The following is a 23,930-nucleotide window of genomic DNA, read 5'->3' on the forward strand; positions in this document are numbered from 1 at the left end:
AGCTAGATCCTCAGAAAGGCCTGAGATCCAGACATTATTTGTGGGACTCTTTTGTTACCGGTAAACTGGACCGAAGATCATTCAGAATCCCAAAGTGTCACCCGCTGTACATGATAATAATTCTGTTTCTTATACAGCTGACATGTATCTCCGTTCACGTGATCCTGTGAAATCTTGGTCAAATGATACACATCACTTATGTCTGTAGTATTATTGATTTGGGTTAGGAACACAGCTTTTTGTTATTCATGCTCAAGTTTTTGTGTGTGAATACTACAGAATGAATAAGTCACCTGTGTCAACTGTAGAATAACCAAAATATGATCTATAAAAATACACAGAACATCCTATATATATATATATATATATATTTTTTTTTTTTAAACTAAACTAAACGTGTTAGATGTTTTTAAGGTAAAACAAGTTGTGGTTGTTAGTGTTAGTTGTTCTTCTAGATAAATAAATAACGGCAGAACAGGATCATCATGTCAGTTCTGAAATACAGATGTTGGCAATTTTAAAATACGTAATTTCATTACATTTATGAATGTCACAGCGAATACCATATGAGCCAGTGGTACGAGATAAAACTATACAAGTTTTATATTTAAGTAGACGATTCAAGATTTAAAACCTTTTTATAAATGAATAGTTCATTAATCTTATGAATTTAATTTAGAAAATTTACACAGTTCTACATGAAGTGTACCGGGAGCTCACGCTGCTATGTTTATGTCCAAAAACGATCTGCCACCGTCCACCTCATTGTTTCCTCCTCTCAAAACAGTGGACTTTTCATTTGGCGAGTGTTTTTCCAGACTTTTATTTTGAAAGCGCATGTTTTCCTGCCATTTTAAAAACTCACAAGCTACTCGCTTCGGCAGCAACGAAGTGACTTCCGCCGTGTCGCAGCTCGTATATAATCTATCGTTGTCGTTTGAAACTTAAATAACAAAAGTAAATATGAATGTGGTTGATCATGTGCGGGATATGGCAGCGGCTGGACTGCATTCTAACGTCCGGATCCTTAGCAGTCTGCTGCTCACCATGAGTACCAACAACCCGTGAGTCTCTGATGAGTCTTACACTGTATTAAAGTCTTTAAAATGACACGTGTATATATATATATATGTATATATATATAAACAGACGTGTGCATTTATTCAACGACGAGCTTTAAGACGCATTTAAGACAAGGTCCCTTTAAGCTCCGTTTTATTTGTGTGTTGCACAACGGAGAGTGTTGTCTGGAAGCTTACACGTATTTACAGTAATGTTTACAAAGTTGTTACAATAATACATCATTATATAAGCCGGTTATTCCAGTGGCAAAAAAGTATCACGACGTTATTTTGTCACGTGTTCTCAAAAATGAAAAAATCAACAAGAGAAGCCATCAAAGAAATTCTGGTTGGGTTAATGCTTACAACGCGAACTTTGAATGGTTTATTTACGACGATATGTGCAATGCAAACTATCACAACTAGTTTTTTTCAGCATGGAACTGATTATGGAAATAATTCATATGAAAAAACTGTATAATTAATTTTCTTAAAGGGACAGCTCACCCAAAAATAAAAATACTGTCATGACGTTCACCCTCGTGTCATTCATTTTGCAGGGAGCTGTTCTCACCGGCTCAGAAGTACCAGCTGCTGGTGTATCACGCGGACTCAATCTTCCATGATAAAGAGTACAGGAACGCCGCCTGCAAATACAACATGGCTTTGCAGCAGAAGAAAGTGCTCAGCAAAACATCCAAAGTGCGGCCGTCCAGTACGGGTGGCACAACATCTGCAGTGCAAGCACAGGTGAGCTCTCCCAAACCTTTACACAAATGTGCCACCGCCTTCTTCGTCTCTGTGATGCTTCGTAAGTGAAATTCCAGTTCTGACAGCCTTTGTTTATTTATCAGAATTTACCATCAGAGATTGAAGTAAAATATAAAATCGCGGAGTGCTACACGATTCTGAAGCTGGATAAAGACGCCATATCCGTGCTGGATGGAATCCCTTCTCGCCAGAGAACGCCGAAGGTCTGTAAACCCCAAACTCGCGGTATTGGTTGATACGAAATGTGTGAACCCAGCTAAATGGATATTTGTGTAAAAAACTGCTTGTTTTATTGTGTTTTAATTTTAGATCAACATGATGTTGGCGAATCTGTACAGAAAGGCGGGTCAAGAACGTTCAGCCGTTACGAGTTACAAGGAGGTTTTAAGACAGTGTCCACTGGCCCTTGACGCTATTATTGGTTAGTAAGAATGCCTGTTGTCTTTGTTCTGAAAGTTCACGCTAAACATTAAAGTGCCTCTCCCGCTGATGTATCGCAGGGCTTCTGTCTCTCTCGGTGAAGGGGGCGGAGGTCGCGTCCATGACGATGGATGTGATTCAGAGCATCCCGAATCTGGATTGGCTGTCGGTTTGGATTAAAGCGCATGCTTTTTTACATGGAGGAGACAATCAGAGGGCTATCAACACTATCTGGTGAGCATCTGCGTGTGGGTTTACAGCTGTGATGTTTTGACTGTTGACTGACAGATGCATCTCCCGTAGCTCTTTGGAGAAGAAGTCTCTCTTGAGGGATAACGTCGATCTGTTGGTCACGTTGGCAGATGTGTACTTCAGGGCTGGAGATACCAAGAACTCCATCTTGAAGTTTGAGCAGGCACAGATGCTTGATCCTTACCTGATCAAAGGTACGCCGGAAAACGGTTCTTTAATATTGTTAATATATGTTTATGAGATCATTTAATAGATATTGTTTTGCAGGTATGGATGTGTACGGGTATCTCATGGCCAGGGAGGGTCACCTGGAAGATGTGGAAGTTCTTGGAGGACGGCTGTTCAACATATCCGACCAGCATGCCGAGCCTTGGGTCATATCAGGGTGTGTCTGGATTTCTTTCATGTTTCGTGAACCTTAGTCGGAAAGTGAAGCATTTACTTGAAATCACTTGTTTTCCACAGATGTCACAGCTTCTACGGTAAACGTTATTCTCGGGCCCTCTATCTGGGAGCTAAAGCCATTCAGCTGAACAGTAATAGTGTTCAGGCACTTCTCCTGAAGGGAGCAGCGCTGCGTAACATGGGCCGAGTGCAGGAAGCTATCATACACTTCAGAGAAGCCATGCGATTGGCTCCCTGTCGTCTGGACTGCTATGAAGGTACACATTTCCAGATGTTTCATTTCATGTGGATATAGTTTAAAAAATGGAGCTTAAAATCCATTACTGATATAAATGTGACCCCGTTTGTAAAATCCGTGCTTAAGTTGAAAAACCAAATTATGAGATCATCAAGAAAAAATGACAGATATTAAGTTTTTCATTTCCAATATGACACGTTTTTTTATAAATGTTTTTATTGACACCATGTTTTTGTATTTTGCACACAAATACTAAAAGTTTGAAGCCTAAACATCAAGAAAAATTTTGATCTTACTCAGGAAATCTTAAAAACATCAATGTTATATTTTCGCACAATGTATCTTATAGTATGTAGAACACTGTGAATCTCAAAAATGTCTTGACCCAAGTTTTGACACCGCTTGTCATGCAATTGCGTTAAGGTTTTATTTCATGTGATTTTGGGAATATAGTGTGACTGTTTGATATGTTGCCCAGAACAGGTAAGCTTGCCCTTTAGAATCAAGTGTTCCTTGCTTGTATGCAGGTCTCATAGATTGTTACCTGGCGTCTAATGGTATCCGGGAGGCTATGGGAATGGCCAACAACATTTACAAAACCCTGGGAGCTAATGCCCAGACTCTCACCATCCTGGCCACAGTGTGTCTAGAAGACCCCATGACGCAGGAGAAAGCGAAAACGCTGCTGGACAAAGCTCTCACTCAACGACCCGACTACATCAAAGCTGTCGTGAAGAAAGCAGAGCTCCTCAGTATGTCAATCTCTCAGATGTGTTTCCAGTTTATTTATTGCAATTTATTTAAGGCTTGTATAGTCTTGTGGAAATCACTTCTGGTACAGAGTGAATGCTATTCTGATTAACTTTTATGCTCTTGTTTTTGTGTTTCAGGCCGTGAACAGAAATACGATGAAGGGATAGCACTTCTACGAAACACTTTAGCCAATCAGAGTGACTGTGTGCTGCACAGAATGCTTGGAGATTTTCTCGTGGCTGTTAATGACTATCAGGAGGCCATGGATCAGTACAGTATAGCACTAAGGTAACGAAGTGTATGTTATAATGCAGCCAACCGCATCAGACAGTTAAACCTTTAAATTCCTTCATATCCGTTATATTCTTGCAGCCTCGATCCAAACGATCAGAAGTCGCTGGAGGGCATGCAGAAGATGGAGAAGGAAGAAAGTCCCACAGATGCCACAGTCGAGCTGGATGGTGACGATATGGAGGGCAGTGGGGAGGAGGGAGACCTGGAGGGCAGTGACAGCGAGGCGGCACAGTGGGCCGACCAAGAGCAATGGTTCGGCATGCAGTGACCCTCAGAACGCTCTAATAGACTTTCAGCACTTCTGAGCTCTCTGTGATCAGTTAAAAAACACATCGCACAGATTTTTGTCGATGGATACTCCATACTGACCTCTGGTGATGAGTTACACACATGGTCAGACTAACAGGATTCATGGTGGACACCATGTTGGGTGCATTGACTTTGTTCATACATTTAGCCCTGAATCTTTTGTAAATTCTTAATACTTTGCAGGTCACGCATGGGCCCTGTAATATCTTGCAAATATGTAAACATGGCAAAAAAGACATGATGGAAAATAACTTGTTGGGTTGGAATGTAACCATTGTTTAGTGTTTTTGAGTTTCGTCCCCGTGTATAAATGATCGTTTAACTCAATGTTGTGTAGCTTTTATGTTAGTTCAGTTTTTTCTATGTTGTGTAATGTAAATAAGACAATTTTTTAATGTTTTGGAATTAAAATCATGTTACAAGGTTTTCTGATATCTGCAAATGTACCACGTTTCAGTAACATAAAATATGAACATTGTAGAGCAACAACAAAGCAACCAGGTTATATTTTCAAGTCATTTTAATAATTACAACACTGATTCAGCAGCGCCCATCGTCTGGTTGTCATGGGAACTGCTGTAAAGACTGTCTGTCTCGCTCAATGTCACACATAGCTCACAACTGAAATGAGCTTCTGCATTAAACATATTGCACATCCCTGCGCAAAGCAACAATAACAATTTTTGATTAATGTACACATATCACAAAACGTTTGAGAACGGTGCCTTTAAGGATTGTCGGTAATGGCATCTTGTTTTTTCTTTTTCGACTATTGCAGTTCTATACAAAAGTTTGTTCTACACTACATTGCCAACTTTGTCTAAGGGGACATGCATCATTAAATCTACTGTAAAAGTATTTTTGAACCATTTAAAATGTCGTTGGCTAGAGACGGGCTTTATCAAGCCTGGATGTCAGGTCTCAAAAAAGCTGTAATTTCACTCTTAACATCTGAGCTTTCTCTACACTAATGATAAAAAAATGAAGATGTAGCACAGTTGGCATGCAGGCCTAGATTGATGTTGGGACTGCTCAATCACATGCACTAAAGTCCAGAAAACCTCACAGTTTCTGCGGGGAACACAAAGAGCGGATTGGTTTACTCCGCCTGAGCTGAGGAGAGAAAGAGAGATGATGTAAAAATACAAATATGAAATTAAATGTAAATGCTATAGTGTACAAATACAGGCATGTGCCGTCATGCAAACGTGATGTTTTATCAGTTTTCAAGAGTTATGGCAGTTCATTGGATCCAGAATAGCAGTGGCACAAACGTGAGGTTGTGATGATGCGTTAGTATATTCAGTGTGTCATGTGATCATTACTCACTCTGATGCAAACAGGACAAAATGATCATGCGTGTTGTCTGGGGTCATCTGCACGCTTACAGAGAACTGATTAGACAAAACTATATAGATCCATATGGTATTTACAGCATTAAAGAGACTTTATTCAGCAACACTTTTGTGCTAATGTCAGGATAATTGATCCCAGAATTCATCACAGCCTTTACTATTTGTGCTCAGTTCATTCACTCGGCACCTTGAATATACACTTACATGTACATTACAATATAAAGAAATGTTTTTGTTAATCACTATGTATTGTCCCCATAAACGCATCCAGCAAAGAAATGCTAAAGTAAACATTATCAGTTTGAGAAAACTCAAAAAACATTTTAAACACCATTTCCTTACTAAATAAATGAATATGTTACGCCAGCTTCACTAAAGTGATTAAGTATAATAGGAGACTAGTGCATTTGGCTAGTCCCCATCAAGCGAAAAAACTATATTTGGAAAGAGGACCTACGAAAGCAACCAACAGAACTGAGGTAGCTGCAATCTACTAAAGGCAGAGAGGAAATTATTTTTGTCCGAAAATGAAATAAGATACATTGTGACGTTACAGTGGAAAACACAAACTGCACATTCGTTCTATAAAGATAAATCTCATCTCAGCGCTTTGAGCCAAAAATATCTAAAGCAATCGGATAAATAGTATTACATCTCGGCACTTTTCAAACGTTGAAAAAAGGGGACCTGAGAAAATATACACCTTTAATAAGACTAAACCAATAAAAAAAAACTGCTTAAAAATTGAATGATTAAAAAACAAAACACTATTCTCTGACAGCAATATGCCATATACTCTATATGTAGATCAACACGTGTATAAAAATTCAAACGAGGCCCGAATGCGTGTGCAAATGTGAACGTGGTTAAGTGTTGTTCCTTGTTAATGTTGCTTCTCGGCTATTTGGAGTCACGGTTAGCTTCACACCAGGTCTCCGATCAGTCAGGACGACCAGAACAGGTTGCTTATGTTAGTGTCTGTGCTGTAAAGCCACACCATTATGGGGAGTGTCAGAGCTACAAAGGGCCAGGAGATCCCCTCGGTGCATGCAGAGAGGGACCAGCCTCTCCTGTCGGCCTCCTGCTCCTCATCTTTACCCGGCTCCAAGAAGTTCCTCGCTACGAATTTGAGCAGCTCGTCCAATAGGATAACAGGCAGTGAGATCTTCAGCACCATCATCCACTGTGTCACATTCAGAGGGGTGATCTGAAAGATGACCTGAAAAGGAGCGAGAGACAGACGTAGAAAATTATGTTTTTCATTTTTGTGTACAATGTCATCATGGAATATTGAACAAAAAGGACATTTCTTTGATCATTTATTCACACTCATGTCATTCAAAACCTGTATAGGTCTCTTTCGTCCATCTTCTATAGTGTTCGGCTAGTCATACAGTTAATGACATGAGGGTGAGCAAATGACAGAATGTTTTAATGATCTGTAGAGTTCAGCGGGCGTACCGGCAATGGCTCCACATGGAGGATGAGGAAGTGCAGAGACATTGAGAGGCAGATGGCTCCCAGCAGCCAGACATTTTCCCAGGGAGGCATGCGGACCAGAGACTGGTTCTCGGACAGACTGGAGAAGAGATAGGACATGTTTACTGGGGTTATAAAAGACTTCCAAGGCTTATTGTTTGAACCTGGATGATGTGTCCCGTTTGGTTGTTCTGACCTGTTGAGAGCGTTACACATTTCAATGGTGACCAGTACAGACAGAGCCATGGTCATGGGGTAGGGAGACTCGAACAGGTGGCAATCCAGGTCCTGGAAATCGGGATTATCAGGAGAACACTGCAAGAAATGACTCTGAAAGAAGAGATACACACAGTGTGAGACACAGCTGGATAAATCACTTAAAAATTGACTGATATATACAGATTTGGAACAATTCAAGGGTGAGTAAATGACAGAATTTTCATTTTTGGATGAATGTTGCTTTAACATCAGGCTAAAAGACAATGCATGTCTATTAGTGAAAGATTAATGCATGTGACTTTGGCAAATAAACAGAAATGAAGCAAATCTAGCTCATTTAAAATGCTCAATAGATGATCATTTCCAACAGAATGTTTTCCTTTGTGCACGTCTTATTTAGGAAATACAGTTGAAGTCAAACGTTTACATATCCCTCCTCAGATAAAACCATACAAATTCTGAATTTTTTTTAAATGTTAATGTCGTAAAATAAAAAAAGTTTAGTTCACACCAAAAAATAATAAGAGAATTTCGAAAAGATGTTTAGGTCAAAAGTATTGTGAAGGACTTGGATGATTATTATGGAGATCAGTGGACAATTTAATGAGTCCGAACAAACAAGAAACCCTTAAACAACTACGACAAAACATTAAAACTGTCATTGACATCATACAGTATTAATAATCAGGGGGATGTTAACTTTTGACCTGCTCAACTTTTAGAAACTCTGTTATTATTCTTTGGTGTGAAATTTTCTTTCGTAAAATAACTTTCGTAAGGGCAGGACTTTATTAAAGATTCTGCAAAGGGATATGTAAACTTTTGACTGTATGTATATTATTTGTATGATTTTGTTACATGATATAAATAATTGTCATCACAATCAATCCAGTAATTAATAATTGTTTATAATTAATAATAGGAAACAGGAAAAGTGTTATGTCTGATTGATTTGTACTTTTATAGGAATGATACAAAACTTTGTGACTCTTATGGCACGTGCTATGTGAACACAAAAAAAAGAACGAAAGGCAAATAGTCATAAAAAGTCACATTTTTACTTAGTGCTACAGAAAAAAAGTGAGATTGGGGAAAATGTTATTCTATTCTATACAAATCAATCATAATAATTCATAAATATTACATAAAAATCCCTAAACATCTTAAATATTAAAGACATATTTGAGCTATTCAGACACTTTCGACCGGGAGGAGTACGAGTGTCCTAAACATGGAGCGCCAGAGAACTAAACAGAGACATGGTTTACCAGCTGGTAAAGAGTGATCATTGGACCATCCTCAGCAGCGATGAACCACCATGCCGCAGCTCCCACGGTCGCAGCACCCACATAACCTGAATGACACAACACACAGCAAACGAGATTTGACCCTGGAGTGAAAACAACACTGTGTCAGTGTTAGTGGGAGAAAATACAATGACTCACAGCCAATGGCCATATATCTGAAGAAGAGCCAGCCTGAGATGAGGGGCTCCTTAGCGCTGCGAGGGGGTTTGTTCATGATGTCTAGGTCGGGGGGGTTGAAGCCCAAAGCAGTTGCAGGTAGACCGTCAGTGACAAGGTTGACCCACAGCAGCTGAACGGGGATGAGAGCCTCGGGGAAACCCAATGCAGCAGTGAGGAAGATGCTAGTAGAGAAATCGTAAAGATGTTGTTTCGGGTGACAAAAATTGATGAAGGTAGAATTAAATGATATTTATTTGTAATGCAATGACTACAGGAAAAATGAAAGATGACTGACCAGACGACCTCTCCTACATTGGATGAGATGAGGTAGCGGATGAACTGCTTCATGTTGTTATAGATAGCTCTGCCTTCCTCAACAGCAGCAACGATGGTGGAGAAGTTGTCATCAGCGAGGACCATCTCCGAGGCCGTCTTTGCCACGGCAGTGCCAGAGCCCATGGCGATGCCAATCTCCGCCTTCTTCAAGGCAGGGGCATCGTTCACGCCGTCTCCTGTCTGTACAATCACATCAGTCAATAAGAAGTCCAGTTATTCACTTTGTCAAATCCCCCCAAAACAACTTGAACTTCTTGTCATACTCGACAGTAAGGTAACCTACCATGGCGGTGATCTCATCGAAGCCCTGCAGGAACTCCACGATCTTGGACTTGTGCGAAGGTTCCACACGTGCGAAGCAGCGGGCTGTCATGACAGCCTCTCGCTGAGCGTGGGGCGAAAGGTCGTCAAACTCACGGCCTGTGAAGGCCATACTGTTGACGTCATCGTTATCCGAGAAGATGCCGATGCGTCTGCAGATGGCCACGGCTGTTCCCTTGTTGTCACCCGTGATCATGATGACCCGAATGCCAGCGAGTCGGCAGAGCTTGATGGAAGCGGCAACCTCTGTACGAGGAGGATCCAGCATCCCCACGCAGCCCACAAAGGTAAGATCAGACTAGGAGAGAGGAGACGATGACGTTTAGAAAAAATTATCCCGGTTGATAGCTATAAAAAATAGAAAGAATTTATCAGAAATACTTGATTCCAGCTCTAAAATAGTCACCTCGTATTCTGCGAAGCGTGCCGTGTCGGACAGAATCATCTCCTCTTTCTTGAGTGGGTTATCCCGTGTGGCGAGCGCCAGGCAGCGCAGGGTGTCCCGACCGGTGCCGTATTCCTTGATGACAGTCATGATCTTTTCCTTAATAGCCTGAGACATGGGCACCCTGGTGCCGCCCACACGTACATACGTGCACCTCTCGATCACGCCCTCCGGAGCGCCCTGAGGTAGAGATTCTAGTTTAGCAGCGAGACAGACAGACACACAGCTGACCAAGTATGAATTTCTCACTAATGTAGAGATTAGAATAACAGTCGAGACACGCACCTTGACAAACATCTTAGCAGAGCTGGATTTGGCCTTGTTGGGGGTGCAGAACACAGACATGGACTTGCGGTCTCTGGAGAACTCCAGCGTGAACTCTTTCTTCATGAGCTGTTTGATCACCTACAAACACACGCACACGTTGTCTTCTGACATCATCGTTACTTTCACATTATTTAAATAATGAAAGTCATATTTACAGAGTTGCAGGCGTTGGCTTTCTCGATGTTCGACAGGCTTCTGACGTCAGTGTCAAAAACGTTCATCTTTTCCGCCAGGCAGGTGAGAGCAGTTTCTGTGGCTTCTCCAACCTTCTCAAAAACACCTTTAGACTGAAAAAACATTGTTTGTTTGAACAGAACAGGAAATAATGAATGACACACAAGTCTTGACTAAAGGCCTATTTTAAACATCCAATAACTGTAAATACATCAGTGTCCACACCAACGGTAATGTTAATTGTAAACGCAGAAGATCGTAGGAAAAAAAGTCTCAGTTCACAATGATAATGTTCCTCTGTATCTTTGTCTTTAAAGTAAGAGCAATGTTATACAACTTTATATGTATAGTTATTACACACAGCCGTGGAAAAATAAAGAGACCATTCCAAATTTCATCAGCTTTTCAGGGCGATTGTGGCCATTTCAGTCCAGTGTTTGTCACTCCTGAGGTTTGATTTTGTTGAAATGAAACAAAGTCATCAAACAGCTATGAGAAAGACTGACACCATGAAAAGACACATGAAAACTGTGATAAAATACAGGTAAATTTTTTCTAAATGCATGTGCAAATATTGCTGTTGCATTGCTTAAACGTGAAATGATTGTTTTCTGTGACCTACTAAACAGTTCGTTTTACTTAAACGCTTACCTGCTATATAAATAGGAAATGTTAAAATCAGAAAATGCGTTTTTAAAATCTACTCTTAATTTTTTAAGGCTGTATATATGGTGTCATATCGATAGGAAGCTTGGAAAAAATACATATTTGCTCCCATCAGCCACCCCTGCAGAGAGAAACAATAACCACACCTCATTAAAATCCAGCGAGGAATCATTGCACAAAGCACAGATGGTGGCCAACTCCACCAGCCCGTCATACTGAGAGGACTTCACCACACGGTTATCCAAACACCTGCACAACAAAACAACATCAAGAGCTGAAAAAAACAACTAATGGTCAAACAAGACATTGTTTTAAGTCAACTCACACGTCTCCTTCAGGGGCGTAGGTGGAGCCAGAGATAGTGAACTCCTTTAGCGAGCAGCTGTCGCCGTCGGCCTTGTCTAAGATGAACATCTGGACGACAGGAGTTTTAATTCCATTGGTTAGTGACAATACACGTTTGCTTTCAAAAAATGAGTTCTTAATGTCCAGAACTCCACCAAGAAAATAAAGATGAGACCGGTTTGTAATGAAATGAGGAAGAAAAGACAGAACTGTATTTTTGGGGTTTAGCCAACTGAACTTAATGCGAGCTTGTTTCAGGTCTATAAGGAACTAATGCAGCATAAAAAATATTAACGTAAAAAGATCATATGTTTGGGTGCCATATTTCTGTCCTGTGTGATTCCCTGATGAAATAAATACAGAAACTGGCAGAAGAGCGAGTGGAAGGAAGGCCAAAGGAGGGAGACAGTTTCCACAGAAAGAAGTACAAAGATGAAACTTTAGTTATCTCGCTTTTCTTCCCCCCAGCGTTCACAGACACCACATGAAACATTTACATTTCAGTCACTACAGCCATCTTTCACAGTGAACATTCTTGCATTTCTCCAGAGCGAGGAGCTCCGCCCATCGACAAAGATTCCTATCTGAGAACAGGAAGTTGAACCAAAACAAATCCAGACATTGAGTAAAAACAGATCTCAAGACAGACAAAAAACTGAGGCTTACCCTGCAGACGGACATCTGGTTGGTGGTGAGGGTCCCAGTCTTGTCAGAGCAAATGACAGAGGTGCAACCAAGAGTCTCCACGGAGGGCAGCGAGCGGACGATAGCGTTCTTCTTGGCCATGCGGCGGGTGCCAAGAGCCAGGCAGGTGGTGATGACGGCGGGAAGACCCTCAGGGATGGCGGCCACGGCCAGAGCGACGGCGATCTTGAAGTAGTAAACGGCTCCGCGGATCCAAGAGCCCCCGTGGACGGGATCGTTGAAGTGGCCGATGTTGATGATCCACACGGCGATGCAGATGAGAGTGATGACTTTGGAAAGCTGCTCTCCGAACTCATCCAACTTCTGCTGCAGTGGAGTCCTCTCCTGCTCAGTGGAGGCCATCTGGTCACGGATCTTACCGATCTCGGTGTTCACGCCCGTGGCCACCACCACACCTACAGCTTTGCCGGCGGCAATGTTGGTTCCCTGAAACACACACGTCCAACATTAGGGACAAAAGGTGGACTGCAAAATGTTTCCAGATTTAATTTCGCATGAGTATGCAGAAAGAAATGGTTTGCCAAAACAAGTGTGCATGTCAACAAAACCAATCAAGGGGGCGATGTAGTAGTCTTCGAATGTTTGTATTTTGTAACTTAAAACCAGGTGCGTCTTATTTATTGAATCTTGTGATAAACATGCTTAACAAGATTAAAGTGTTTCCCATCTAAACAGTAGTGGTCAATGTTTTTGTCACAAAGTTCTTACTGAGAACAGCATGTTCTTTTTGTCCTGATTGACAGCGCGAGGGTCCGGGACGGGGTCCGTGTGTTTAATGACAGACACAGACTCACCTGCAGGATAAGCAGAAGGTTAACCAAAGGTTAGACAAAGAACATGATTTTTTAAATACATACAAACAGAACAGGTGGTTTCTTACCTGTAAGGATGGACTGGTCCACCCTCAATGTAGTTGACTTAATAGCACAGATGCGGATATCTGCAGGCACCTTGTCACCAACTGGACAAAAAGAAAAGACAAACAATAAAGGATTAAGGATGAAACACATTGAAGACAATTTTTACATTTTTGTTTTCCAGTCTAAATACCAAAAAAGTATAAAAATATAAATTTCAATTCTTTAAATCTAGATTTTTATATCTCACTTCTGAATGCATTGCTTTAAGTCATTTTGGGGTAAATAAAAATTAAACTTAGTATATAATGTTTCCTGAAAAATTAAGTTCAAAGGAAAATAAGACGATCATCAAAAAATCTAAACCGTCTCTGCATGAGGGTGGGGCTATAATGACTGTCCAATGCCCTGACTTCCAACGGTCAAATCAATTCCCGAAGGATGAAATTATAATTTTTTCTTATTCCTGAAGTTGTTTTAATTTGATATCGATTTCACAACGAATAATACTTTTACGACCTGTGCTTCATGTAAACTTTAATATCGTGTAGTTTTGCTTCTCAAGTAGCCTAAATGTTTCTTGATGTGTCCTTCATAAACACAATAACAAGCATATGGCCATACAAAGGAAAGTGTTTGGAACAAAAGGTGTCAACTGTACAATATCTATCAAAATATTTAAACAATAGTTATATTTAAGGTTGCTATAAGCTATAAACTCCAAATGCTTGACACATGGTTTGCAGCAAACTTCCTGTGGAAAAGTGTCAGAGACTTCTAAAGACATCAGATTTGATTACAAATCTCGGCAAGATTTATACTGAATCGTATAAAATGAAATCCAGCGGTTCAATAAAATAAATTAAAGGTCGATAAAGAACAAAACAGACATGTAAGCTCATCCGCGCCCCTCAGGCCGAGAGAAGAAAATAGCACGGGCGAAAATGCACCGTTCCAAATTATTCTGATAAGTCCTCTGATGAGCTGATCTGGTTTAAACACAGAGGCATGAGAGCAGCTGCCATTGCCCTCGACAGGAAGAGGGACGAAAGTTAACCCCCCAGCTGTCAAATCACCCTTCATGCAATCATAACTAGCAACGATGGCGTTCGAACTTTGCAACAGTCTGAGCGTGTTGTTGGCTTTGATGTTAAACATTAACGTGTCATAGAGCAAAAGCCTAGCGAATCCTCTGGAGCATAAAAAATAGGAGGGCATGACAACAATGGTCCTTGGCAACAATCGTCACACATCTGTTCACAATATGATCTTTGAGCTCTGTATTAACACGCTGTCCTCTCGCCAGGACCTGTGAAACCCTGAGAGAAGCTACGGGTGCAAGGACAAAATGCGAGACAGTAGCATCTCTTCTCAGAAAGACTTAAAGAGTGCTCATTCCCATCTTTCAGCGCTCCAAAGGGGGAACAAATGTACCACAATGATGTCCAGTTCTCATAAGGTCACTCTGTATTGTTGACTGGTAACAATAGCAATCGGAAAAGTGTACAAACAACAAGTACAGCCGGGCTAGAGAAGATGCTTGACGTGTGGAAGATTAGAAGTAAAGATCACCAACAGGATAATTTATAAATAGATAAAAATAGTTAGAAAATCAAACAAGACACTTTTTTTCTGTGGAACACAAGAGAAGATATTTTGAGAAATGTCTCAGCGGTTTTGTTTCCGTACAATGGAACTCAATAGAGATCGGTGTTGTTTGGTAACCAATGTTCTTCAAAATATCTTCTTTTGTAAGATTCAGAAAAAAGGTCCTAAAGGTTTGAATGACATGAGGGTGAGGAAATTATAAAAAATGTATTTAATTCATTAAAATCCTTTAATGTAACAGGGTGGATTTAAATTGAAATATGTTCAAATTCAGCTTTTTTCTCGAACATTTCAAGAATAGAATTCAGTTGTTATCTATTTACATAAGGTTTAATTAAACATTGAAAGATTGTCCTTTCTTGTCATTTTATATTATTATTCATTCATAATATATGAAATAATAAACAATAAAATATATATATATATAGACACTGCAAATATTATATTATATACACATTACATATTTAATTGATATTGTATTTTACACTAAAATATGAATATTATTCATTAATAAAAAAATATTATACTATTGTAATCGTGAACCCAGTATCACATGTCGAAACAGTGTATTGTTACACCCCTAATGCATTACAACACCCTTTGTATTTGTTCTTATGTGAACCGTTAAGGTGATAACATCATGTGACTATTTTTGGATCTTGCCTCCATACCAAGTTTGTGATATAATCAAGTCGAGGGCATCTGTAAAAAAGAAAATGGAGCATAGCACGCAATGTTTAAGCGCTAACAAAGGCTACCACAATTTCCTAACCAGACAAAACCTCTTGATTGCATTTCTATAAAACGCCCCTATTTTACAACACATCTGGGAAATGTATTAACAACCTACATTAAAAATCCACACTAAAAAATATACGAAAGAATCAACCAGCGTTGTAGATTTGTCCTACGAGGTGACAATGACGCGTCTATAGCTGAGAGCTGATTCATAAGTTTTAATGTAGGCCCGATGGTGGAATTCACAAGTATGTCCACGCTTTCCAGAGCACAGCAGCGCTTATCAGCGCTCATATACGCACACGAGGCTCCAGCGGTGAGCTATTTTAGGTGTATCTGGCCTACAGGCACAAGCGTGATCTCTGAACCTTGAGTTGTTGGAGTTATCTATCCACCCACATACACACACACCGATTCCTCCTTTGTTCTACATCGGCGCGAGGACCCTGAACAAAACCTGCAAGAGAGGCCTACACTACCCACACAAGGACTGACCGCAAATTGACCTCAAAACATTCTGAATAGAGAAGCACTAAGATATGGCTTGCATAATCATTCATCCATTAAATTTAACAGGCCTTGACATGAATCAATCATTAGGAAAATTGCTCACCCACAACCCTTCACAGCGGGTGGTTAGAGGGAGGCTGGGAGGGGTGCGGTGCCATTTTGTTTTAATGGTTAATGCTGCCATCACTTCACATAGCAACACCATTGTCAAGTGTTTAAGTCAAATGAACACATGTGACCCGTGCGGTCATCACACAACAGCGATCTGACTGGGAGGGAACTCTCACGAGGCAAAAGTACTCTAAAAGTATGTACCACTGCATTACCGACATAAATGGTATTCTAGAGACGCCCATTTGACATAAACGGAGTGGTTTCACAAATGATGAAGCGTGGCCGGGTTTACAGGACACCTGGTCAACCACGGTCACTGTGACATGGCTGGTATCTTCTTGACCCTCATTAATATCAAATCAGCCATATGTGGATCCTCGCTGACAGCCCCATAGCCATCAAATAACTGCGGACCACTCCCACTTTGCAGTGATAGGCGATGGTTACCAGGTCCAGCAGAATGTGGCATGCCATCCTGGGTGCTTGAATTCCCAAAGCTGAGCGAGCCGATGGGCAGGGCCGATCTCGCTCGATGTGAGAGCAGTGGCATGAGAGGTAAAGGGGTGGAACACTCTGGTCACTTCCCTAAAAGGACATCTCTCTCTCTGAGAACAATGGAGACAGCTGTTAGATCTGACCTTACAAACCCTTCCAATTTTCAATCAAAGCCTGTAGTATAAATAAAAGGTTAATTTGGGTTTTAAGTATTGCTTCATTGGTCAGAAGTTGAATCTAATTTAAACCGTTTGGGAATAGGGATGCTTCACTCAAAAATCACAATTCTATATCATCGTTCATTCACCACATGTCATTTAAACCTATACATGACTCTTCTGTGGACCACAAAAGATGATATTTTGAGAAATGTCCATTGGACATTGAGGTTTTGTGTCCATGAAATGGAAATCAATTGGGTCCAATGTTGTTTGGTTACCAACATTCTTCAAAATATCTTCTTTTGTGTTCTGCATAAGTAAGTCAGTCATACAGGGTTGAAATGACTGAGGGTAAAGAAATACACATTTCCATTTTGGGTGAACTGTCCCTTTAAGGTGCTGCGCTTCTGAAATGGAGTCATTGCAAAACCAGCATAACGACTCATATTAAAATAATTATCCTTACGTTAGACATTAATCAAAGCTTAAGACAGAACTTGTCATACACGCCAAAGCAGCTCGCTTGTAACTATCCAAGTGCTATGCAAGTTATGCTAATTAAAACATCAGATGTGCACTGATCAGAGTGCAAGATTGCCCACACGCTGAGCTCGGCTCTGTGCGTAACCGATAGGCTGTCAGGGGGACGGTTGCAGCATTTGTAATTCTGTTCACGAAACAGTCCCAGAGTCCTCTGCAGCGGGTGTGCTGAGCCGTGGCTCGGACTGCGTCATGCTCTCGACCCACAGCAGAAGCAGAGATGAAGAGAGAGAGCACTTCAAACGTTCAGCGCAGATGTCACACTACCAAATACTGTCCAGACTCAGCCAAAAAGCTCCAGGTGACCATCTTCCCAAATTAATCTCACAGTGACACGGTCGGCTGCTCAAATCACATTCCTATTTACATGCTGGACTGAGAAAATCTTGTCATTATATACACAAGAAAAGCTTCAGACAGGACATGAGGTCTGATTTCTGATAAAGAATGGAATGTGGGTTTCTATAAGCTGTTATTATATATATATATATATATATATATACGTTTTTCTTCCCTTGTCTCTTATCCTAAACTGTCTTTACTTTTTATCTCTCTCTTTATATATTTCTTATATTATTTTTCTGTTCTATTGTAAAGCTGTAGACTGCCTATGCACTCACAAAAGCATTTCAATGTAAAATGCCAACTGCAACAGAGATGTATTACACCAACGACCTTTTTCAAGGTGACTCTGATGTCTGGATCATTTCTGACGTCATATGCTGCAATTTGGTGGAACTCTGAGAAGGGGTTGGGCGGAGGGATGACACTTGTTATCTAAACCATTGTCACTACGAGCTATAAATAAACCATTCCATAATCTAGACAACCAATCACTACAAGATCTACCACTATTAAAAAGATAGCAAATCCATCCCCAGAACCCAAATAAAGACGGACACATTTTCTTATAAACGCATCATTCCTTCGGTTTCCCTGCTTGCTTTATCTCGCAAGAATGCATTAACTGTCATTTCACGAATAGAAAAAACAAAAGCAGGCTCCAATATTCATTTCTCAAATATCTTAATTCAAGAGATTTTATTTACTAGTACCTTCCACATTAATAAATGTGTATCTTTGGTGTGCCGTGGTGTTATGTTAGGTGGGTGTTGAGTATTAACAAACAGTGCAGCTGATGGATATAAAGTGATGAACATGTGATGAGGATTAATGCACTCAGTCTATTGAGACACAGCAACAGGTGCAAAAAATACCTCAACTTTAAAAAAGAACTGAACAGGATCATTACATAACTGCCGAAACACACAAAAGCTTCTTTACAAAGCAGACGATGTAACTTTTACCTGTTGGTGTACGGTTTTCAATCCCGAAAGCACTATGTGAAGGTAGTCAATGCTTTTCACAAAACTTTATTTGACAAATATAAGAGGTGGACATCTTACCAGCGATCTCCACAATGTCTCCAGGGACAATTTCTTTGGCTTTGATCCTCTGCACAGTCTTCCTGTCTTGGCGGTAGACTTTGCCCATCTCGGGCTCGTACTCCTTAAGGGCTTCAATGGCATTTTCAGCATTGCGCTCCTGAGTGGGATGGAATCAGACATGAAAATATATTTTTCCTAAAATAAGAGGAAAAGCTCTGCGGACAAAGACAATTTGTTCTTGTTAAAAGTGTAGTATTTTTTGGAATGAACCGTTTTAAGAGTATTAAAGGAACAGTTCACACAATTTTAATTCTGTCTTTATTTACTCGCTCTCGTGTTGTTCTAAATCTGTGTACATTTAGTTGTTCTGTTGAACACAAATTAAGATATTTTGAAGAATTTGGGAAAGCAAACAGTTGTGAGGCACTTTTGACTACCATTGTCATTTTTCCTATGGTAGTCAATGATGGCCAAGAACGGCTGGTTACAAGCATTATTCCAAAGATTTTTGGTTCATTAGAACAAATAAATTTACACAGATTTGGCGACTAAACGATGACAGAATTTATATTTTTGGGTGAATTGTCCCTTTAAAATTACTTCAATATTTGCTTCTGCATCTTACGTTGGGCAAGTCATTTGTAAGTCAATTTACCCTTTACGCGTTTATACTGTGGTGCAAATACGAGCATAACCAATGGCGTGAATTTAGGGTGGGGCCTTTTTTCCTTGCCAACACAAGATAGGTAGAGTGTACACCTGTACGAAAACAGTCATTATATATACATGTTATATACATCGTTTACTCACCTGCCACACACCAACAATGGCATTGGCTATAAGGATAAGCAAGATTACAAAAGGCTCCACAAAGGCAGTGATGGTTTCCTCTCCCTCCTCAAACCAGGCTAAAACCTGCAGACAAACAGAGTCGTGTCACAACAAGCCAATACACCTCATCAAGCCCTTCACATTCAAAACACACTGCGCCTACTACAAGACCAGTAAATCAAGATTCTAGGCGAGATGTGCCACTGACTTTCGACTTCTCATAACAGATTTGAAACCAATATGCAGTTTTCCCACACGCACATCCCTTTTACATATGAGAGTCTGTTTGGATTGTGTAAACTGCAAAATTTAGAACAACAGTTAAACTGAGCAAAATAACATGACCAAGAGGCATGACGGAGCCAAACGCAGCAGCATTTTTAATGACTGGAAAGAAAACTCCTGTAGCTCGCTGCGGTCACAGCACGACGTATGTGCATCTAAATGAGAAAGAAACTCTTTCTTAAAGAAGAATCTATAACATTTTTCCTGGTCCTCGCATCATTAGGCACAGACTTTAGAGCACATCAGGAGTTTTGTTTTGCACATAAGAGATGATTACATAATTCTGTTCAGTTATACAGCATCTTCAACACAACAAAGCTAAAATGTCCCTCCTCAGTGTTAACCACCCCAGTTTATTTAAATTACAATGCACCCTGATATATGGTGATATACGAGATATTTTTGCCACCAGCCATTTTATACTTCGATAATAGCCATTCATTTCAAGCCTACTAGAATTTGGCACACTAATACTTATTTCGTGTACTATTGAGAAAACATCGTATGCAAATTGGGAGGATTCTTTTCCAGGATTGGTCCACATGGTTAGGGTTAGGCATAAACTCTTCTATATCGGCTGGGTATTTCAATATCTCTATCTGCTTTATTGAGCAAAATCTTGACATTTATCGTCCTACAAGTGATCCATCTGATCAAGGTCATACCTACATCATATAGAGAGACTTAAAACTCAGTCAAAATCTGGTTGTGTTCTCACAGAGACAGTGAAGTAAAAGGTCTAGAATAATGAATGGCTTGCAATTGAAGGTCAGCAGCCTAATTTGGACTGCAGAGATGTCCTCTCTCACAGCCAACCACGAGACAGCTGTCAAACGGGACTATAACACCTCAGTATCACTCGGCTGGACAATGCTGGCATAGCTCTCGCCATCCACCAGACCGGCCACTTTCATACCCTCAGCTATGTGGATGCGTTCTACATGCTGCTCCAAATGTGCATCTAGGTATGCGTGGATTTCTTAATGGGAAGATGTTGTTTAGAAGATAAAAACGAACAGATTGTTGAGCAATTACTTCGTGTTGGGATTAAAGGGATACTTTACTAGCACATCATTTTGACAGCGCTATTAATGTTAAAGTCCGTCAGCTCTTGAATGCACGTGAACCAAAGGCTTGTTTTTCCGGCAGATGATGCAAGCCAAGTTACGATGACGAACACTGCATTTTTCATTTTGTTTCAAAGGGATAGCGCCTACTCTGGTAGGAGCTTTCGTCAACGTCATTTGTTGGAAAAAAAACATTCCTATGGTTCACGCGCATTCGAGAGATGACGGAAGCTAGACATCAACGTTAATAGCGCTGTCAATATGGATATTTCTCTTAACCAAATGCATCGATTCGCTTCAGAAGACCTTTGTTAAGACAACGGTTTCCCACAGTTCTGAAAACGATGGTTGCACTTTTTAGAGCTTCAAAAATTCACCGTTTGGAAGTAAAATGTTACATGGTATTATACCTCTGACTGCATGATTCTTCAAGAAGAAAACCATATTCAGTTAGGATGCCTTGAGGGCGAGTAAAACTAATTTAGATTTGCTAGTCAAGTATCCCTTTAAAGGCGTTATCAGGCCGGATTAAAATCTTAAAGCAAACAATGCACATTTCCATTCAGCAGCAAATATTTTGACTAATTGGACAAGCAGTGAAACAGCAGCGTAGTGATAAGATGTCTTGTTCGGCAGTTAGTGACAGACACTCAATCTCAATGAATGCTGTTGTCACTATTCTGAAGTAGTGCAGCTTTCTCAGCTGTTTAAACTGTGATCTTTGAGTAACCCAAGACGAGGTGTGAAACACTTAAAGAGCTAACAAGACATCTGCACTTTCCTGACCCTTCTGGCTCAAGGCTCATGGTTATTTTAATACATGCAATGTTGCGGTTTGTCACCAGTGTAAAGCGGTCAACACCTGCCATATATCAATACCGAATTACCTCGGAAATAAGGTTGTATTAGCCTCAATTTCCACCGGACGCTTTCAGTGAATGTTATTACACAATAACAATTACATAAATCTGCCAAGACATGTACTTACAAATGATATACAAGCTGCCAGAAGAAGAATTCGTACGAGTAAATCCTCAAACTGTTCAATGACGAGTTCCCATATAGATTTTCCTGTCAGAAATACGCCAATGCGAATGTGTCAGAATCAAATAAACGGCAGGAACGAAAATTCAATTTGAAAGCTTTAAAATATAAGATTACCTTCCTCAGCAGGCAACTCTGTGTGAGGGTTATTTTAGCGTATGAAAGAGAAAGGAGCGTTAAAAATATACACAGAAAATGCATGTACACATAGAAGTCGACTCAACAGACTAAAATACACATTTAGCCACTGTCACTATAAATGAATACTCCAAATATGTCAAGGAATTACAATTTACACGTTACATTTGCCGCTTGCTTCAGAAGCGAATATAAAAAGGCCAAACTTTACCTTAGAAGAACCCTTGTCAGAGTACTAGTGAGCATGACAAGCTGACCATAGCTTCATGTAAATAAATGTAATGTACATTAAAAATTCGGTTTCGTGTAAAACATTTGGCATCCCATACATGCAACAAAATATAAAATAGATGGCCTGATAAAAGACCATATATTACAGTATATCCAACTGGTCAAAATTGATTAAAAATGTATTTACTTTCAAAAGACATATTGTCCGGACCTCCGTTTGGAAGAAAATATAAAGACTTGGTACTTTAAATGTCCTCCTACAGTCTATGCAGCTGGTGAAGAACAATATACATGCTACTGACAGGAATATTTTTCATCCTTCTTAATTCATAAACGCACGGTATTATATAACTAAAAACTGCGAGGAGCGCTTTGGGTGTCAGGTATCGGTCTTAAAAGCATGCGTATTGTCTCGGTTAATCGATTCTTTTAGCTCATAAACGTGCCGGACGGGCCTCGACGTCACTGTCTCGCACACCGACTGTCAAAACCTAAGAGAATCCCGCGTGGTGACGTCACCGAACCGACTGCAACAAATGTAACGTTTCGATACGAACTTCAATCGCGCCGCTGGATGTGAAGGATACAAAGTGTCACACGTACCGTTGGGACCCCATTTGTCTCTCTGGCGTTTAACCTGGTCTAAAGTCAGTCCCGTGCTCTCGTTGACGCCGAAATAACCATGAACTTCATCCACGCTCTTCATGTGAGCGTTCTCCATGGTTTGGACTAGAGGAGAATCCCGATGCCCCGCAAGAAATCTGCCACGGTCAAAAAAGACACATGCATTGACATCAAGCAAGCGTGACAATGAAGAACATGGAGAAAAGTTGAGATGAGCAAATGCACCTTCCAGAAGCTTTATCCGCGAGCGCCCAAATGCGGAAAACGGTGGAAGTTCAGATCACCCTGGCTGGTATCTTCTCGTTCCCCAAAGAACTGGGAGTCGGTGGAAGCCAAAAGAAAAAGATCCTTGCTTAGTGCATCACATTCACCCCCCGTCCAAGCCTCTGCCTGCCTGGAAATGTGACGGTGGACACGTTTCTCCGTCCTTCTCTGCCGTTTAGTGGTGACTCGCGGCGGCGTTTACTCTTGTTTTATCGCAAGCGTCTCACTACTGCCTCCCTACCGCATGTGGAGGACTCTGATTGGACAGCGAGTGTCTAGGGAGCCCGTCAAGATCCAGCCGACCTTCATCGGCACGGAAGGCGCTGACGTAAATTGCGGAGCCGTTTGTTCATTGGTTAAAAGGGACGTCACTCAGTGGGGCTCATAGAATATTGCCCCGCCCCTCAAGCGCAGGTAGACGCTCGAACCCACCAATAGCGTATCTCGAGCCCACAGGTACACGTTATACCTGGAAAGTTTTTACGGGTTGTATCTATTTTAATCTATAAGTAACATGAATAAACATGTATTATATGTATAATAATAAAGTTTTCTTTTATTATATTTTACGTTTACGTATCAATCCTATGACATACGCTTATGAAGAGCATACACAATGCCGTGCTTACACCTTTTCAGGGTGACTTATGCATACGATCATATTACCAATATATAAATAAATGAAGAAATGACT

At 40.6% G+C, this 23,930-nt stretch overlaps 2 protein-coding genes across 4 annotated transcripts; one reads left to right on the top strand and one right to left on the bottom strand.

The window, feature by feature from the left end:
* The first annotated feature begins 777 nt into the window (after positions 1-777).
* On the top strand, positions 778-4,928 carry anapc7 (anaphase promoting complex subunit 7). Its single transcript, XM_079467341.1, has 11 exons — positions 778-1,064; positions 1,622-1,811; positions 1,916-2,035; positions 2,142-2,253; positions 2,333-2,486; positions 2,556-2,698; positions 2,772-2,889; positions 2,970-3,166; positions 3,675-3,899; positions 4,038-4,188; positions 4,273-4,928. The coding sequence occupies exons 1-11, from the start codon at positions 964-966 to the stop codon at positions 4,460-4,462; spliced, it is 1,701 nt and encodes a 566-aa protein (XP_079323467.1). The 5' UTR covers positions 778-963; the 3' UTR covers positions 4,463-4,928.
* On the bottom strand, positions 4,875-23,513 carry atp2a2a (ATPase sarcoplasmic/endoplasmic reticulum Ca2+ transporting 2a). 3 transcript variants are annotated; one of them, XM_079467326.1, is made up of 22 exons: positions 23,198-23,513; positions 22,952-23,109; positions 22,097-22,114; positions 21,924-22,006; positions 19,563-19,667; positions 18,771-18,909; positions 13,222-13,302; positions 13,050-13,135; positions 12,303-12,767; positions 11,617-11,705; positions 11,438-11,540; positions 10,607-10,738; positions 10,410-10,529; positions 10,086-10,304; positions 9,642-9,977; positions 9,318-9,538; positions 9,002-9,204; positions 8,825-8,910; positions 7,534-7,667; positions 7,320-7,437; positions 6,957-7,077; positions 4,875-5,616 (listed from the first exon to the last, which is right to left on the bottom strand). In XM_079467326.1, the coding sequence occupies exons 2-22, from the start codon at positions 23,067-23,069 to the stop codon at positions 5,603-5,605; spliced, it is 2,991 nt and encodes a 996-aa protein (XP_079323452.1). In that variant the 5' UTR covers positions 23,070-23,109; positions 23,198-23,513; the 3' UTR covers positions 4,875-5,602. The 3 variants fall into 3 exon arrangements, with proteins under 3 accessions (XP_079323452.1, XP_079323451.1, XP_079323450.1); XM_079467325.1 differs by lacking the exon at positions 4,875-5,616 and having other exon boundaries at positions 5,873-7,077; XM_079467324.1 differs by lacking the exon at positions 4,875-5,616 and having other exon boundaries at positions 5,873-7,077; positions 10,086-10,529.
* Between the last annotated feature and the right edge of the window lie 417 nt (positions 23,514-23,930).

Source organism: Barbatula barbatula (genome assembly GCF_947034865.1).
Source record: "Barbatula barbatula genome assembly, chromosome: 11".
In the NCBI taxonomy this organism is placed as follows: domain Eukaryota; kingdom Metazoa; phylum Chordata; class Actinopteri; order Cypriniformes; family Nemacheilidae; genus Barbatula; species Barbatula barbatula.